The 19,962-nt window shown below is 40.3% G+C and overlaps 1 protein-coding gene across 1 annotated transcript in view; it reads right to left on the reverse strand.

The window, feature by feature from the left end:
* The window catches only part of LOC132888443 (protein unc-13 homolog C-like), a 567,940-nt gene that overhangs the window by 12,065 nt on the left and 535,913 nt on the right, over positions 1–19,962 (reverse strand). Inside the window, exons 31-32 of the mRNA XM_060924493.1 lie at positions 9,999–10,091; positions 4,358–4,517 (exon numbers count right to left, since the gene is read on the reverse strand). Of these exons, the coding sequence (XP_060780476.1) occupies positions 4,358–4,517; positions 9,999–10,091 (253 nt within the window). The remainder of the gene's footprint in view (positions 1–4,357; positions 4,518–9,998; positions 10,092–19,962) is intronic.

Below are 19,962 nucleotides of genomic sequence, written 5' to 3' on the forward strand. Positions count from 1 at the left end.
ATGGACTTTTTACAGAATTAAAATATGTTTATCCGTTCTTGAGATATTACAAATCAAAGATTGAAGAAACGGCTTAATTTTTAGAAAACTGCCGTAATATTCTGTATGAGGGTCACATGGTCCAAAACGGGCCTCATTACCCAGTGAGATCAAATGTTTTTTCTTCATAACTTTTCTATTTTCAAGATATTTACATGGAAATTAGCAGGAACATAGATGGTTGGATACTGAATACAAAGTTTGAAAAATTAGAAAAATCAAATGATGCAAATTAGCATTTGATTAGTATTAATTATGCTAATTAGGTAAAAACGTTAAATTGGTACAATCTCTTCTTCAAAGTTTCACCAAATGGCTTTATTTGTGACTATAAAGCTGATCTTAACTCTCATTTATACATCACAAAGAAGGAGAACTCAATGTTAATCATAAAATATACGTAAATAAGCACTGAATGTCATTCATATCTACCATTCTCTATCAAAATAAATAAAAACGTAATCAAAGATTATTTCTAATCCCCTCTTTGTGCTCTGTAGAGCTTTGTGTTTCTCAAAAGTCGGGCCTACTCGTGTTTATATGAAAGAATATAAATGATTATTTCAATTACCGTATTTATCCTTATAGAAGCGCCCTCCCTATTTGACGCGCCTCCATGATTTTCAGAGCTAGAATAGTATTTACCAACCATTTTCTTCATTTAACAAACTTTAAATCCAACAAACCACAACAGAGACGTTCAATTTCACCGCTGATTTTTTTTACCGGAAATCGCGTTAGTAAACATGGACAGTATAAAATACGGACATTCACTCTGCTGCGGATATCAATACGGGTGGAGACGTACCTTTTGTTTGCACCACTCTTGTACACGTTTACGGTGAACATTAAATGTTTTTGCAGCTAAGTGTTTGCCTTTCTGCTCTGCCAGTTCTACAACCTTTAGCTTAAAACTAGCGGTGAAGGATCGTTTTGAGGACGACATTTTGTTTTGTGAGCTCATAAACATCGACGATGACGTGAATTGTGACGTCACTACGAATAGTTTACTTACCAATGTTATCCTTATAAGCGAGCTGGACATTGTTTAATTGACTTTTTGGACATATAACTGTATTTTCATGTGTTTCAAAATAAATGTTTTAAATTCCAATGATTTTGTCATGTTCGATTTTTGTCATTTAAGGGTCGAAATTGACGCTCCCCCTTCATGTTTTGCATCGCGCCCGGGCACATATATTAGGATAAATATGGTAATATTCACAGCTTTCAAGGCGAACCTCGAAAAAACCAGTGTAACAATAAACAATTCACATTAACTGAACTGAAACTGACACTCGCGTTTCTGACTTCTGTTTTTTTTTATCTCATTCCAACCACTAAGATCTCAATATTTTTCATCAAAACAACTCCAGTTATATTCTAAAATAATTATTTATTTACATGAATCAGTTTGATTTGAAAAAAATAAGTAGGTAAAGCTATGAAAACTCACTTCAAAGTCTCCCGTGAATCAGAACATCGAAACTAGCGGAGGGAAAATTTTGCCGAATCCTTCATCAGAAACAGTGAGAGCGAGAGAACATCCCTATAAAAGCGATCTGATTGATATTGATGAGTAATCCAGTGGGAAACCGATCAGAAGAGAGAGAGAGAGAGAGAGAGAGAGAGAGAGAGAGAGAGAGAGCCTGACCGCTTTCCCGTGACTCAAAAAGAAAAGCACCGGCAGTTTCCCAACGTCACGCAGGCAGAGTTTTTACTCTGTTGTACCGACTTCACCCTGCCATTACTCCTAAAGTCCTGAACAGATCTTAACCAGATACATTTCTTTGGAAAGCAGAGATTATAAGCTTTTTAATGATAGAAAATATTCAAGAGTTAAGCAATGACAGGTTTGGAAACTTAGATGAGCGTCTGCATGGACAATTTTCACAGCACGGCCAGCGAGCGTCTGATATAACTAACATAAAAATAAATGAACAGCAAATATATAATAACAAATCGGATAAATTAAAATATGATAACATGGATAAAAATATTAAAACATAACGACTTGGATTGACAATGGAAACTTTAAGAAATAGTGTGAAAATTATAATAACTTAAAGGTTTAAGTACATTGGACAATTTAGAGTTAATCTAAAACATTTTTAGTGATATACATAACTAATAGTTTGAGCAAAATGATTTCACACACTTAGAGTTTTTAACTATAGACTGTTGAATAATTTTGCAGCAGAATATTTGAAGGCTCTATAACCAGACTTGGATGATATTTCGACCGTATGAATGCTAGATTTGTTATTCGTGTTGTAGTTATGGACTTCAGAATGGCAGGTAAACACGTTCCTAAGGTACGATGGGCAAAGTCCTTTCAAGCATTTGAATGCCAATAGGCATTGATGGAAAGTCCAACGATCAGTTGAAGGGGTCCAAGTTTTCAGATCGTTCTTCTCTGGCCTACTTCTATAGAATAATGCAGGCACCTGCCTTCCTCTCTTCCTCTCTTCTGCAACCTTAATAATGTGTCGAGGCTTGTCTTGTCAGCATTAGACCAGACAACATCATGGTATTCATAAAGAGGATGAACCAAAGAGCTGTGAAGATATTTGCACGTGTCCACAGTAAGATACTTTCACGTTATACACTGGTTCAGTTTGTAATCCGATCCCAGCTGAGGAACACCATTCCATCACATCATCAAAACCCAAAGCAGCGAAGAGCGCTGACACGCTCAACAACATCAGAGAAAGCTTTAAAACGTTTCAGTGACCGAATTAAAGATTTAAAGATCTCGTTTCTCAGTGTAAACCGATAATTTGATAAAACTAATGTGCCAGAAATGTTGTTTTTTGTTCCGTCTCCGTCAGTAGATCAGGTTATAAATGAAAAGCAGGCTCAGCGTCTTTCAGAGAAACGCCAATGAAATCTTTGTGAAATGTAATTTTCTTCCTATTTCACTTTCTAATTTTAATAGAATATAAAACCCTAGGACATCGTTACGTCTGATTGTGATGTAGTTTTTTGTATTTGATCATGTGAATGTTTCCCAGGCTGTCACACACAACCTCAAATACCCCTTTTCCACCAAATCAGTTCCAGGGCTGGTTCGGGGCCAGTGCTGGTGCTGGTTCACAACTCGTTCAACTTGCGAGCCATCTGAGAACCAGTTTGCTTTCCCGTAGCTCGGGGTGCTAAGGGGAGCCACGTCATTACGTCACTGTATACGTCAGTTACGTCGCTGCGTTTGCATAAACCTTGGCGCGAACATCGAAGCAACAACAACACGGAGAAGAAGAAGCAGCAACAACAACAATAATGGATGACTTCGCATTTGTACAGCTGCTGCTTCTGGCTTTACGGTGCTTCATTGGGATCAGAAAACGGCAGATCGTGTTGATCGACAGGTTTTGAGTGGACGGCGATTACGTTCTAGGAGACAGGTAATAACCTAATAACGTTTTGACTCTTACTTACACTGAATGTGAGATGGTTATGTTAGCCTTTGTTATGAGTTAACATTAGCCGGTGTTATGTCGGCTTTGGCGGTCTTGCTATTGTTGTTGGTCTTAACAACTCCGCCCCCCCGCTGACGTAAGTGGTTCTTTCCTCTGGCCCAGCAAAGAGTTGGTGCTAGCCTGGAACCGGTTTTTCTGGCCCCAGAGCCAGTTCTTTGTCAGTGGAAACAGAAAACCCGGTTCCAAACTAAGCACTGGCCCCGAACCAGCCCTGGAACTGCTTTGGTGGAAAAGGGGCAAAAGTACCTGCATGGGCACTTTAACAGGAACATGTACTTGATTCTAAGATTCCTGTTCTTCACAGGAGTGGAACTCAGTGTGTTCTTCTGTTTTCTGCTGCATGCTGAGATGCTTTTCTGCTCACCACGGTTGTAAAGAGTGATTATATGAGTTACTGTATCCTTCCTGGCAAAAAAAAAAAGCTCGAACCATGTAAAATCTGTCCATTTTCCTCTGACCTCTCTTATCAACAAGGCGTTTGTTTCCACCCACAGAACTGTCGCTCGCTCACTCAGTGCTTGTTTTTTGTTTTTCGCACCATTCTGTGTAAACTCTAGAGACTGTCGTGTGTGAAAACCCCAGGAGATCAGGAGCAGTTTCTGAAATACTCAAACCAAAAATACTCATCTGGCTCAAACCAGCACCCATACCACAGTGAAAGAAAGTCACACTTCACTGTGAGATAACAATTTTTCCCGTTTTGATGTTTGAACATCGTGAACATTAACTGAAGCTCTTGATTTAATAAAGTGGCCGGTGAGTGTACTATCCTGAATAGACCAAAGAAAGATCCAGAAAGATTCATGAATAATGAATAAATGAATGAATGAGGTACTCACTACTGGAATGTTTCGTTGTATTTCGGTGACCAGTTGTTGTTCTTAGTCTTGGTGCTGTATTTGCGTTTCTTGTCGGCGAGGTTCGGCCCAATGGCGTTGATCTCGACAAACGGTCGGAACATGGCGTTTGTCTGCCAGTTGATGTTGTTCACACCCACCACTGCGACACGAGACAGGAAAGACAATAAACCAAACAAATTATCCCAAAGATCAGGGATTTTTTTTTTCTTTTTAAGTTCAGCATCTTTATCAACTTTATTGGTTTCCTCAACACCATGACACCAACCCCTCCCTCCGGAAATGTCATACTTAACTCCAGAAAGAGTTTAAGAGTTTTAATCAGCCTCATATTATATTATCTTAACATTAAACCAGAACGTCACGGGCGTAGGAACCCATCTGGCCTGCCATCAAAACAACCATGACGACCAAAACATCAAACAGAACTGAAATGTGATGATGTGATGTGAGAGAGAGAGGACCGACCTCCAACGACAAACTGTTTACAACAGGAACATCAACAAAGGACTACATTTTGTTCCCCGAGTGAAGATCGACCCAAAACATCCATCAGAACTGAATTCACATGATAAATGAGAGAGGAGATACAGTTCTAGTGAAAAGTCCCAAAACTCGTTAAGGTGATGTCATTATTATTATTTTTTTTTTAAACTTTATTTATCGAGGGTGGCATAAAATATCACATGATAATATACATATGGCCCTCAAACAAAATGAATGAGAAACAGAAAAAGAAAACTATACGTAACTACAATTAAAATAAATAAAAACTCACGCAAATTACAAAAGTTGGTTGATACGAATGCTCTTTAGCATTCCTGGGCAATTCCATGTAAATGTCAACCTCACCATGCAAAAATAAAGCAACATGTAATACATCAAAACCACTCCCAGAGATATCACCTAGGCCTGTATTTTACAGATGTGAATAAGTTGAACCAATTTGTAATCAACCTAATATGTCACTGTCAGTCTTTCTTTCTTATAATGTAAACCCCAAGCTAAAATCAACTTTGATCATGTACAATTCTATATTATTGCCACAAGCCACAGAAATGTATGCTAAAATCCACAAAACAGCAAAACAATAGCCATCCTAAATATTATTTAAGAACTTTGATAGTTTTAGCTGATATTTAGAGAGTTTTTCAAAGGGTTATGGTGGTTAAATTGCTGATTTTCTAAACATATGCCATGTCTATTTCAGACGCGTCACATCCATAACGGAATTTCGTCACATCCATAACGCTGACTTTTCCTTCCGAAACTCTGCATGAAATACAAAATATTTTAAACAAAGATTTTTTAATATTCACCTTGGACCCCTCTATCAAACGGATATCTCCATTTCGACATTAGGTTTACAATTTCACAGAGTGTGATAAAAATGTACAGTCACCCAAGAAAAGTGATACTTTTTCTGTCACATCCATAACGCATCTTTTATTGGCGTTTTCTGGCATGCCCTAGATGTACTATGGGAATTGTTCTTGTTCTATCACTTCTCCAGTATGGTACAGCCTTAAAATATGCAACACCTGTTTAAATACTGGGAGACAATAAAACATGCACTGGGTCATTTGTTGCCATTTTGAGTTCAAGTGTCACGTCCATAACGCTGGAATTGCTCTCCTCTAAAAGTGCGAAGTGATGAACATTCCTTAAAAATAGCTGGGAGACTGTTCCAGAGTTTTGCTGCGCTGAAAATTACTGATCTTTGCCCAAAGGCTTTTTTAACTTTAGGTAAAATTAAATTTTTGCTTGAGCTATTCCTTGTATTTCTACTGTGGACAGTTCTGAATTGAACAAATTTATCACTGATGTATGTTGGTAATAAACCATTGATAGCTTTGAAAACAATCCTCACTTTTGATCTAGCTACTCGATCATTAGCAGTTCGTTAGCAAAAATTGACAATACAATGACCAAGTGTTCTGAAGAAGGTCGAGTTCTTTCAAACAAAACAATCAGAGCTGAAATCCACTGAGAACTGAAGGAAGGAGGAGAGACGATTTAACTGAAAATAAACAAATTGTTTACAGCAGGAAAATCAACAAACAAACGACCAAGTTTTGTTCCTCAAGGGAAGATCGACTCGAGACGTCAGTCAGAATTGGAATCGGATGAGAAATCAGAGAAGAGATACACTACCGTTCAAAAGTTTGGGGTCACCCAGACAGGCAATTTTGTGTTTCCCATGAAAAGTCACACTTTTATTTCCCACCATAAGTTGTAAAATGAATAGAAAATATAGTCAAGACATTTTTCTGGCCATTTTGAGCATTTAATCGACCCCACAAATGTGATGCTCCAGAAACTCAATCTGCTCAAAGGAAGGTCAGTTTTATAGCTTCTCTAAAGAGCTCAACTGTTTTCAGCTGTGCTAACATGATTGTACAAGGGTTTTCTAATCATCCATTAGCCTTCTGAGGCAATGAGCAAACACATTGTACCATTAGAACACTGGAGTGAGAGTTGCTGGAAATGGGCCTCTATACACCTATGGAGATATTGCACCAAAAACCAGACATTTGCAGCTAGAATAGTCATTTACCACATTAGCAATGTATAGAGGATTTCGACGTGACGTCACAGGTGACGTGACGCCCCGGTGTCCGCCATTTTGAAGGTCAAGCTAGCTAATGTCAACAACAGTAGCTAGTATGTTACCGTAGCAATGTTTACGTTCAGTCATTTGGATGACTGTTAAAACCTTTCAGTCTCAAGTTTTTCCTTTACTGTATTTACTAGTAGATCTCACTGCTGCTTTTGATACTGTTGATCACAACATTTTAATTTCACATCTAGAACATTGTGTTGGCATCAGAGACGCCGCCCTTCAATGGTTCAGATCCTTCCTTTCGAATAGAAGTTTTTCTATTTGCTTGGGAGACTCATTGTCCTCCTCTGCACATCTCTCCTGTGGTGTCCCGCAAGGTTCCATTCTTTCCCCTTTACTCTTTTCCTTGTATATGCTCCCCCTTGGCTCTATTTTTAGAAAATACAATGTTTCCTTTCACTGCTATGCCGATGACACACAAATATATATGCCCTTAAGTCACAACGACCCCCACTCTTTCAAACGTCTGCTAAACTGCCTGGAGGATATTAAAGCCTGGATGGCCCTAAATTTTTTAAATTTTAATGAGAGCAAAACTGAAATTCTAGTATTTCAGCCTAGCGCTTCCCGTGGCCGACACATTGACCTTGGCCCTCTTGGACCCTACGAGAAAGGTACTGCAAAAAACCTTGGCGTGTACTTAGATCCCCTCTTTAAAATGGAAAACCAAATAAGTATGGTTGTTATATCTAGCTTTTATCAGTTACGGCTTTTATCCAAGGTTAAACCTTTTTTATCTTTTAAAAATTTCGAAATGGTCATCCATGCATTTGTCTCCTCACGCCTGGACTATGGTAATGCTTTGTATGCTGGCATAAGTGCTACTGCCCTCTCACGCCTACAACTAGTTCAAAATGCTGCAGCCCGCCTTCTTACCAAAACAAGAAGGCGTGAGCATATTACACCGGTGCTGGCTGCCCTCCACTGGCTCCCTATACAGTATAGAATACATTTTAAGATTCTTTTATTTGTTTTTAAATCTTTACACGGGTTGGCACCATCCTACCTGGCTGATCTTTTAAAAATTCACACTCCCGCCAGAGCACTGAGGTCAGTTGACCAACTACTACTAGATGTGCCCCCCTCCAGACTAAAGAGTAGAGGGGACAGGGCCTTTGCTGTCATTGGCCCTAAACTCTGGAATGAGCTCCCTCTTCACATCCGCCTGGCCCCCTCCTTGTCTGATTTTAAAACCTACCTTAAAACACATTTCTATGCACAGGCTTTTAACTCTATAAGACCTTAATCTCGTCTGTTTTAATATACCTAGGGCTTTTGAGGTTTTATTTTATCTATCTATGTCTGAAATCCCGCTTTTAACCCATCTTTTATTGGCAAAATTGTCATTTTGTTTTATTCTTTTAATATATTTATATTCCATCTACTGTAAATTGCCCCCCTCTTGTGCTGGTATTTTATTATTGTTCTCCTATGCGTTCTATGGTTGTTCTCAAGTCCTGTGTGTCTTTCAAGTCTTGCGTGTTTAGGGCCTTTTGTCAGCACTTTGGTCAACTGCCCTGTTGTTGTTTTTTAAAGTGCTTTATAAATAAACTTTGACTTGACTTGACTAGTTTACTAAGCTAGCGCGCTCGCTCCCAGCCTGCCCGAGCTAGCGCGCTCGCTCCCAGCCTGCCCGAGCACGCTAGCTCAGTAAACTAGTAAATACAGTAAAGGAAAAACTTATACCGGGCCATGTCTCAACAGACTAAGAAGTTATTTCAATGACATTTAATAACATTTTGTTTATCCTGAGGACCGAAAGTAAATGAAAATGTGAACAAACCTTAGCTGTCAGTGAACAATCCTGGTGGAAGCAGGTAAACGTCGTTCTCTAAGCCTGCTAACCTCAATTTTTGCAAATACCTCTCCCTCTGCTCGCCCTGTAAATGCCCTACGTCGCTGGATAGTGAAGGTGTTTTCTGCATCTCGCTCCTTTTTCTTTTATGTTTTTTCCCTGGTATTTCCCACACGCCTGACTGCAGGTCAGGAAGATCGATCACCCGCGCTGCAAAGCCAGAAAAACATAGCCTGGTAACGTGTACGGATCACGTACACCAGCATCATTGATTTTCTGGTGATATCGCTTCTTACTCGCGTCATCTAGGCCGGATAAAATACTCGACAACGAGACTTCGTCATGATCAACAGTGTATCGCTACCGGCAGTCGCCATATTTGTGACCGTCAAAATGGCGCCGGCTACTTGTTGACATGGCAACGGTCACGTGGGTCGAAAACCTCTATAGAGTGTATTTCTGATTAGTTTAAAGTGATCTTCAGTGAAAAGAACAGTGCTTTCCTTTCAAAAATAAGGACATTTCAAAGCGACCCCAAACTTTTGAACGGTAGTGTACAATTCTGGAAAATTTGTTAATTTGGCCTAATTAGTAACTCGTTAGCAAAAATTTGACAAAACAACGACCGAGTTTTGTGCAGAGTGATGAGTTCTTTCAAACAAAACTATGGGAACGGAAATCCGTGGAGAACTGACGGAGGAGATACGATTTAACTGAATTGTGGACGGATGGCGGACGCCACGCCATGGCAACAGCTCATCGCCCTTATGGGCAGACGAGCTAACAAACAACAATAAAAGACCATCTGCACTCCATTTCAGTGACAGGAGCAGTGCAGGACTTTGAATGTTACATGGTTTGGAGTTAATCAGGTGAGATGAATGGACACTCAGCTCCTCATTCTGGCCATGAAGGTCTGACCTCTAATCAGGTTTCTGAGCCTAAAGCTCGACTCCTTCAATCCGATCCTTACGCAGGAAGTAGTTTTATAATGGAGTGTATGGAGGAGGGATAACGACACACATAAAGAAAGCGTGTTAAAGAGCAGCTGCATCATTATTACTGTCGTAAAATGCTCAGAGCTCTGATCGCTGTCCATCATCAAATATAAATTATTCATTGTCGCTGAAATGAGGAGACGCAAGGGCGCGCACTTATGAGACGACAAAATAAAGTGCTTAAAATTGTGCGTGTTCTAAGCTTACCCTTCACGTTGACTTTATGTTCTCCGGTACCAGGGTGAGAGATGAGATCCACGTGCATCACCACTTCTCCCACCGAGCTGGACGATGACTGACCTGGCAGCACACACACACACAAAGTCTGAGAAATCTCTCACACACACAACTACAGCGGCTACAGTGACCTGAAATCAGAAGGATAATGAAAACCTTGACAAATATTTCACACAAATCTTTGCAGTGACCTCCAAAAGTCGGACCAGACGGGGGCGTCGTGGCTCAGGTGGTTAAGGCGCCATACCATGAATGCGGGCGACCCGGGTTCGATTCCGGCCCGAGGTCATTTCCCGATCCCTTCCTGTCTCTCTCCCGCTCATTTCCTGTCTCTACACTGTCCTATCCAATAAAGGTGCAAAAAAGCCCAAAAAAATATCTTAAAAAAAAAAAAAAAAAGTCGGACCAGACAGAGGAAACGAAAAAAGAAATTGCATATACCGTACAGTACACAGTCATGTGAAAAAGAAAGTACACCCTCTTCCAGTTACATGGTTTTACCAATCAAGACGTAACAAAAAGTCATCTGATCCTTACCAGGTCCTAAAATTATGCAAATCTAACCTCAGGTGAAAAGAAACACACAACAGAATCCAACATGTCATTATTTATTTCACAAAAATCAAATGAAAATGCAGAACCCATGTGTTAAAAAGTAAGTACACCCCATGATTCAATAGCTTGTAGAACCACCTTTTGCAGCAATAACTTGAAGCAATCGTTTTCTGTATGAAAAATGTTTTGTGGATGGATGAGACCAAAAGAGAACTTCAGCAGTTTCTGAAATACTCAAACCAAAGATACAGTTGTGGTCAAAAGTTTACATACAGTGTCATGAATGTCATGGCAATATTTGGGCTTTCAGTAATTTCTTTGAACTGTTCTTTTTCTGTGGCAGAATGATCATACAGCATACAGCTTTAATAAAAAAATAGAATTTGGTGCACAAGTTTTAATTTTCTTTGGGTTTTCTGAAATCAACACAGGGTCAAAATTATACATACACTCACTTAGATTATTAATTCCGAGGTGCTGAAACTTCCAAAATGTCTCTTATCTTGCCAAGGCCGAGGTCTCTTAACTTCCTGTTAGTGATCATGATTGACTACAGCTGGTAGCTTCTCTGTGCCTTCATAAAAAGGGTTTGTTTACAGCACTCACTGGATTGACCAACACACAGTAAAATGGGAAAGTCCAAGGAGCTCAGTGCAGATCTGAGAAAGAGGATCGCAGATATACACAACTCCGGAATGTCTCTTGGAGCCATTTCTAAACAACAGCAAATTCCAAGATCAGTTCAAACAATTGTATGCAAGTTATTGTGAGGTGTAGTCGCTTTGCCAAGCCAATTTGCTTCAAGAAAACACAAACTGTCACCCTCAGCTGAAAGGAAATCGGTTTGGATGGTCAGGAACAACCTGTGAACCACCATGGCACAGCCCTGCCATGAACTGGAAGCTGATGGATCACTGTCTACAGTTCAGATCACCATGGACTAAGAGGCTGCTATCCAAGAAATAACCCCCTGCTCCAAAACTGACACCTTCAAGCTTAACTAAAGTTTGAAGCTGACCACACAAAGAAAAAGCCTTCTGGAGGAAAGCTGTATGGTCAGATGAGACAAATATTGAATTGTTCGGCTACAATGACCATCATGTACAGAGGGACACTGTACCAGCTGCTGGTGGTGGTAGGATCATCATGCTCTGGGGCTGTTTTGCTGCCAGTGGAACTGGTTCATTTCACAAAGTGCATGGAATAATGAAGAAAGAGGATGACCTCAGAATTCTTCAGTATAAACCATCAGAAACTTGAACACGACTTGGGAGTTACAACAGGACAATAAACCCAAACACGCATAAAGCAGGATAAAGCAGGCTAACATTAAGCTTAAAACAAGTCCTGACTTCAACCCTGTTGAAAATATATGGACCGGGCTTATAAGTCGAGTCCATGCCAAGAAAAAAAAAAAAATTGAACTCTACCAATTCTACCATGAAGAGTCATGAAATACCCAACCAGAATTCTGCCAGAAGCTTCTTCATGGTAAACACAAATGTTTGGTCAAGGTGAATCTTGCAAAGAGACATTAGAGACGTTAGGTGTGCTGTATGTATATTTTTGACCCGGTATGTATAATTTTGACCCTGTGTTGATTTCAGAAAACCCAAAGAAAATTAAAACTTGTGCACCGAATTCTAGTTTTTTTTTTAATTAAAGATGTATGCTGTACAATCATTCTGCCACAGAAAAAGAACAGTTCAGATAAATCACTGAAAGCCCAAATATTGCCATGACCTTCAGGTCACTGTATGTAAACTTCTGACCACAACTGTAAGTGCTTCAGGAGACTGCTACGCATCTCGTATACAGAACACAAGACTAACAAGTATGTTAGGCAACAAGTTAATATCCTTGCAGGTAGACAGGCACCGCTCTTAGCAGTCATTAGGCACAGAAAGCTTGGCTGGTATGGACATGAGCCACCACAACTCCCTCACCAAAACAATTCTCCAAGGCACAGTAGAAGGCAAGCGCCAACTAAGCAGACCAAGAAAAGCTTGGTTGGACATCATCAAGAGTTGGACCGACAGCAGCCTTGACACTCTCCTTCCCTCACAGAGGACCGTGACCAGTGGAAGGTGTTGACCACCCAGTCTAGCATGGCACCCCTACGACCTCAGCACTCAAGGGATAACTGAACTGAACTGACGTTATTACTGTATACTATCCAGAGTGATACATGTACGGGAAGCTGCTTTATTATGTAACATTAAGTCTATTTAAAGGTAGAACGCTGGCTAATACACCTGTCACTTCAGTTTAGACTCCAAAACCAAGACAAATATTCATTAAATAATTGATGAACATCAGAGAAATTACAGTAACGAGTTTTACTCCAAACCGAGCCATGGGGTGAACCTTACAAAGCTTCCTATCAGCCATAGAGTGCACAACGTAGGGAGATGGAACGCATCACTGTTCATCCGACACTGAACACCTCTCAGAGATGAGACTGGAGGAAACCAGAGGCGTTGCTAGGCATAAAGCTCAACTGGGGCACAGCCCCCCCCATACCCATATCGTTTTTTTTGAAAGCCTGCTGCGTATGAAATGTGCTATTATAGGCTATTTGCTTAACCAGCTTCCATTGCTTTGCTCATTATTATTGCCACTGCTGTACTCATACCGACAAAAGCACTGATAGAATGCAAAAATACATTCATGACTGTATGAGAATATTTGTTTAAATAAACATGAACCTCAACAGGTTTTACAAAGTAAAGCATATCTGTATGCAAATCATAGCAACCACAGACGCACAGAATGTGCACCTTATATTTAGGGACAGAAAGTTGCCTACATTGATGCACCTTGAAGTAGACAAACACTCACCCTATTCCTGATATTATCAATTGAAATTAACCAGAGGCTATTTTCAGGGTACTTTTCTTTTAAGCTCACGGTCATTATAAGGGATATCCATCTACATGCTATAATTATATCATCTATGGGTTTGTTTTTTTCAGGACAGTCTAAGTTATGATAATCTTTGCATACAACCCCGATTCCAAAAAAGTTGGGACAAAGTACAAATTGTAAATAAAAATGGAATGCAATGATGTGGAAGTTTCAAAATTCCATATTTTATTCAGAATTGAACATAGATGACATATCAAGTGTTTAAACTGAGAAAATGTATCATTTAAAGAGAAAAATTAGGTGATTTTAAATTTCATGACAACAACACATCTCAAAAAAGTTGGGACAAGGCCATGTTTCCCACTGTGAGACATCCCCTTTTCTCTTTACAACAGTCTGTAAACGTCTGGGGACTGAGGAGACAAGTTGCTCAAGTTTAGGGATAGGAATGTTAACCCATTCTTGTCTAATGTAGGATTCTAGTTGCTCAACTGTCTTAGGTCTTTTTTGTCGTATCTTCCATTTTATGATGCGCCAAATGTTTTCTATGGGTGAAAGATCTGGACTGCAGGCTGGCCAGTTCAGTACCCGGACCCTTCTTCTACGCAGCCATGATGCTGTAATTGATGCAGTATGTGGTTTGGCATTGTCATGTTGGAAAATGCAAGGTCTTCCCTGAAAGAGACGTCGTCTGGATGGGAGCATATGTTGCTCTAGAACCTGGATATACCTTTCAGCATTGATGGTTTCTTTCCAGATGTGTAAGCTGCCCATGCCACACGCACTAATGCAACCCCATACCATCAGAGATGCAGGTTTCTGAACTGAGCGCTGATAACAACTTGGGTCGTCCTTCTCCTCTTTAGTCCGAATGACACGGTGTCCCTGATTTCCATAAAGAACTTCACATTTTGATTCATCTGACCACAGAACAGTTTTCCACTTTGCCACAGTCCATTTTAAATGAGCCTTGGCCCAGAGAAGACGTCTGCGCTTCTGGATCATGTTTAGATACGGCTTCTTCTTTGAACTATAGAGTTTTAGCTGGCAACGGCGGATGGCACGGTGAATTGTGTTCACAGATAATGTTCTCTGGAAATATTCCTGAGCCCATTTTGTGATTTCCAATACAGAAGCAGGGGCGGCACGGTGGTGTAGTGGTTAGCGCTGTTGCCTCACAGCAAGAAGGTCCTGGGTTCGAGCCCCAGGGCCGGCGAGGGCCTTTCTGTGTGGAGTTTGCATGTTCTCCCCGTGTCCGCGTGGGTTTCCTCCGGGTGCTCCGGTTTCCCCCACAGTCCAAAGACATGCAGGTTAGGTTGACTGGTGACTCTAAATTGACCGTAGGTGTGAATGTGAGTGTGAATGGTTGTCTGTGTCTATGTGTCAGCCCTGTGATGACCTGGCGACTTGTCCAGGGTGTACCCCGCCTTTCGGCCGTAGTCAGCTGGGATAGGCTCCAGCTTGCCTGCGACCCTGTAGAAGGATAAAGCGGCTAGAGATAATGAGATGAGATGAGAATACAGAAGCATGCCTGTATGTGATGCAGTGCCATCTAAGGGCCCGAAGATCACGGGCACCCAGTATGGTTTTCCGGCCTTGACCCTTACGCACAGAGATTCTTCCAGATTCTCTGAATCTTTTGATGATATTATGCACTGTAGATGATGATATGTTCAAACTCTTTGCAATTTTACACTGTTGAACTCCTTTCTGATATTGCTCCACTATTTGTCAGCGCAGAATTAGGGGGATTGGTGATCCTCTTCCCATCTTTGCTTCTGAGAGCCGCTGCCACTCCAAGATGCTCTTTTTATACCCAGTCATGTTAATGACCTATTGCTAATTGACCTAATGAGTTGCAATTTGGTCCTCCAGCTGTTCCTTTTTTGTACCTTTAACTTTTCCAGCCTCTTATTGCCCCTGTCCCAACTTTTTTGAGATGTGTTGCTGTCATGAAATTTCAAATGAGCCAATATTTGGCATGAAATTTCAAAATGTCTCACTTTCGACATTTGATATGTTGTCTATGTTCTATTGTGAATACAATATCAGTTTTTGAGATTTGTAAATTATTGCATTCCGTTTTTATTTACAATTTGTACTTTGTCCCAACTTTTTTGGAATCGGGGTTGTATTTACATCAGGCTTTTCTACAGTATCAAGGAAAAACTTTTTGCGTTTATGAATTTTCCCTGTTCTTGAATGTATGCCACTATAGAGAGCGTGCACGTGACGTCACGAGGTCACGTGATATTTGTTTATCTGCCATCTTGGACGGCAAGGCCGCGCATAGAACTTAGACGAACCCGTTCTAATTATCAAGTGTGTGGGAGTAGATCTTTCGAGAATGGTTATATCTTGTTCAGCATTTGGTTGTACCAATAGACAGGGCCAAAAGGAGGGCCTGTCATTTTATAGATTCCCCGCAGACGAGGAGAGACGCGCAAAATGGGTGTCCGCTGTGCGAAGAGAAAACTGGAACCCCAGTTCTACCAGCCAAATTCGTAGTGAACACTTCATATCAGGTAGGTGTAATCTTCTAATTCAATACTCCTAGTACATCTGTTAAGTTGATTTTCGGATTGAATGATAACTGCATACTTAGAAACTAGACAGTCTCTAACGTTTAAAATGGCTATGCCTAGCCCTACTACCCTGGCCTAGTCTATGACAATGTTTTATCTTTTTGGCTCATATATGCCTTTGAAAGGCCAATCCATAGTAGGGATGGCGAAAACTAAAAAAAAATCTTGACTGACCACCGAGCCTCATTAGCCGGTTAAAGTCGGTTAACCTATGAGTTTAAACAGGGGTGCAAACGGCGGATGCCGCCTTTTTCACGGCTGAATCGTGCAGATCCGATTTTTTTTTTTAGGGGGGCGTTGGAGTGTCTGAATAATTTCATCAAAGTAAATTCTGTATTAAAATTACTAAATGAGCAAATGCCATTACAGTCCATGAAACATAGGAAGTATGAGAAGAAAACAGTAAATCAGAAAGCTGCGCACATTTTGTCAGACAAAAACATACATATTTACAACCCTGTCATTATCTGGAACTGAGTTTAGATTTCGAACATTCTTACGATAAAACGTCCTGCATAGTCTCTTTATGATAAACGTCTTAATGCCACTTACCCATGAGGTCATCAAGTAGACATTCTTCTTCGGAACCTTCCAGAGGTATAGTTGGGATGTCCATCCCGCAACAAAATATTTATAAGCTTCCAGGCTCTTGTAAGCTTTGAGGGCTTTGCCAGTGTAACACGATTCACGATTAACAAGAAAATTGTAAATGTCGTGGTAGGCCAGATCGGGCAAATCGCCGGCACCGCAGCTCCGAATTTCCCTGAACAAGGATTGCGGCAAGTTGTACGGATCTGCAATCCCCAACCTGGAACACTTTTCCACGTAACGCTGCCTCACGTCACCTTCAAGATGCTGAACAAACTTAGACAAGTAATCGCGCAAAGTAGATGGGGTATTTTCCGAATTTTCTTGGGGATTACTCCCTGGATCCATTATGCTCGCGCAAGGTAAACAATCCTGATGCCGTCCAATATGGCGGAGTACACACGTGCGGGTCACGTGACTGCACATCCTCTATAGGAAGCATGGCAACCAAAATATCGTTTCATACTTGTGTGGATTGTCTAGAATCTGGCAACATAAATATCATGATAGTGGGATAGCCTACTGTATGCTTTAGCAATAATTTATAAAAATATATAATGTACTGATATAACTACGGAATGTAAGCTACATTAGAATATCAGTCCGAAGTTGGAGACAAATTGTTGCTGTAAGTTTCCATTGCTGTAATTTCAAAACCGGATTACTTGAGAAAGGCAAAAGGCCCAGGTGAATACTTTAGAGCAGGGGTTCTCAACCTTTTCTGCTTCAAGCCCCACCTGTTCAAACTTGTAACGAGTCGGAGCCCATTAAAAAACATCCCCAATTATTTTGGCTCATCTATTCTATTAGAATCTAATAATCTACTGTAAAGTGTATTAATAGGATGTGACATCACTCCCTGTTACAGATGGGAGCCCAGGAATTAAATACATGGAATAAAAACAACCTGTTTTTAATTGTAGGTTTTGTATTTAAAACTGTACGGATGTGGCAGAAGCCAAACCCATACATGCAGGACAATCTCAGTCAAAAGGGATTAATGATCCAAAAGTGGAGTCTGGTCCATTAACACAAGAACTTACTGCCATGTTTGTGTTCAGCAAACAAGCAAGTTATTAAAACCAAGAAACGGATATAGAACCCACTCAATGGGATTAGATCCTTACACGCTAACAAAGAAGGATTTTTCCTCTGAAAGAAAAATTTACTCGCTAAATTTGACATCAGTAGAATAAATTTAGATCCTATTGTAGCCGTAACTAAATACAAAGACAATGGTTATGGATACTATTAATTAACTTAATGTGAAGATAATTAACAGATTTTAAGTTTTTTTTTTAAAGATTATGTATATTTTTAGTCTTTTGTATTTGTAATTATTTGTATCTGTACATGTACGACCCCACCATCTCCGCTGATCAACTTATCGTCTTTAAATAAACATTCATTCGTTCATTCATAATGAGTTGGAAAATTATTCATCTGTTGAGTTCCCTGACATCTCAAAATACCTGGTACTGCAGAGATCATTCTGCACGGACACACAAATGAAAACCTGGAAGAGCACAGAGGAGAACAACTTTTTTTTTATACGTGGCTGGGTTAAAGATCTGGGAATCAGGACCCAACAAGATAAACCCTGTATCATTTTTGCCTGGAGAAGGAGGAATTTCTGGGCTTTGTATGCATCTTTGCAATGGTTGCTAGGACGCTAGAAGTTTTAGTATCTGGTGTAAACAAACCACAGCTGCTCGATTCTCAATCCTCCCTGCTCTTCTCTTCCGGCAGGCATCACAGATCCATAGAATTTACCCACAAACGTTTTTATTTATTCTGCCAACTGCACATGCATGCTCTGTGTGTGTGTGTGTGTGTGTGTGTGTGTGTGTGTGTGTGTGTGTGTGTGAGTGAGACAGCACGCACATGTGGGGGGTTAAATGCAAAGGAGGAATGTGACAATAATAAAGGCTTGTTCTTCTTAATTTACCAACAAATGTATTTATTCCACTTGAAAGGCACGGGCGATCGCTCTAAGACAACAAGGGAGGCTCAGCCTCCTCTAAAAATGACGAACATCGTGTAGGATGAATTGCGCTAGGCTTATGTTATAGCCGACCTTATAACATTGCTATTTCAGATCCAGAATCATAGAAATATATGTGCTCAACCCACTACAGTGCGAAATCATTCCGTTATAACTTTCCCCAGTTCGCCTAATGTATGCGTGAGTTTTTCCCCCTCGTGACAGCGCGATGCAGCCCAGCCTCAGTGGACTTCAATGGCATTTGGGAGCTCTGCGCTTTTCAATATCAAAATGCAAGACGATTATTGGACAAATACTGCGAAAACGCCCGCCCACCGGACTCCCAGCCTCACAGTGGGAGGGACATGGCAGTTTCCTCGAGGAGACTGGTGATTGGTGAAAGCGGCCGGATATTTTCTTTGATTGACAGCTCGTTTCAAATATAGACAGGCAGCAGTGAATCTCAGTTCAGTCCCATGCGGATTCGCAAGTGCTGTGGTGTATTGTAAGAGATCAGCTTACATTTCGATTTCATTCATTACATACGGTTTCTACCAGCTTTTTTAGTTTGTATATATTTTCATTGTAAATAAAGTGTTGTCAAGTTTGCTATCTTAGTTCCAGAAATGTCGTTTATTTGAGTGACTGAACTTGAACTTGAGGGGGCTAGTCAGCTAGCAAGAAAGCTGCGCACAGATGCCAAGCATTGCTGATTTAATTTTGGCGAAGCCATTTGCCAGTCTTCCTTTCAAGGAAAAAATTGAAATTAAAGAGCAGGGTAGACCAACGCCTCAAACTGACTTGGTGAAAAAGGTAGGGAATAATACTCGTTCCTTTCAGCTCTCCTGGTACGAGAAAGTGAATTGGCTAACAGCAAGTGACCCACATCAACAACAGTAAATAGGCTACTTTAGTAATATGTCATGGATGGACCAAAAATATCGAATCTATTTAAAATGTTTATGCTGAGTATATTATATTGGAATATATATTTCTCTGGATATGAATTAAACACAGCTACAATTTGGAAAACATTTTTAAACAAAAACACAGCCGAGAACATTTCACACTACAGACCTGGATTAAAAGTGAAGGGTTATCAAAATTGTCAATAAAACATTTCTCAGTCAAAATAAGTAAAATATAGGGAAAGTGTCATTGAATGAAATGTGTGGCACCCAGCTCTATGTTTGGCTCCCCAAGGTCAGTGCTTGTGCCTATTCCAGAACACTCTGCTGTTACTGCTGAGGTTCCTGACAAAGAGCTGCTTTCAATAATGATCAATTTTTAAACAACATGCCACAATTTTAAAATATAAAATGTTAAAATATACCCCCCCCAACACCACCATCAT

Source organism: Neoarius graeffei, chromosome 6 (assembly GCF_027579695.1).
Source record: "Neoarius graeffei isolate fNeoGra1 chromosome 6, fNeoGra1.pri, whole genome shotgun sequence".
NCBI lineage: Eukaryota > Metazoa > Chordata > Actinopteri > Siluriformes > Ariidae > Neoarius > Neoarius graeffei.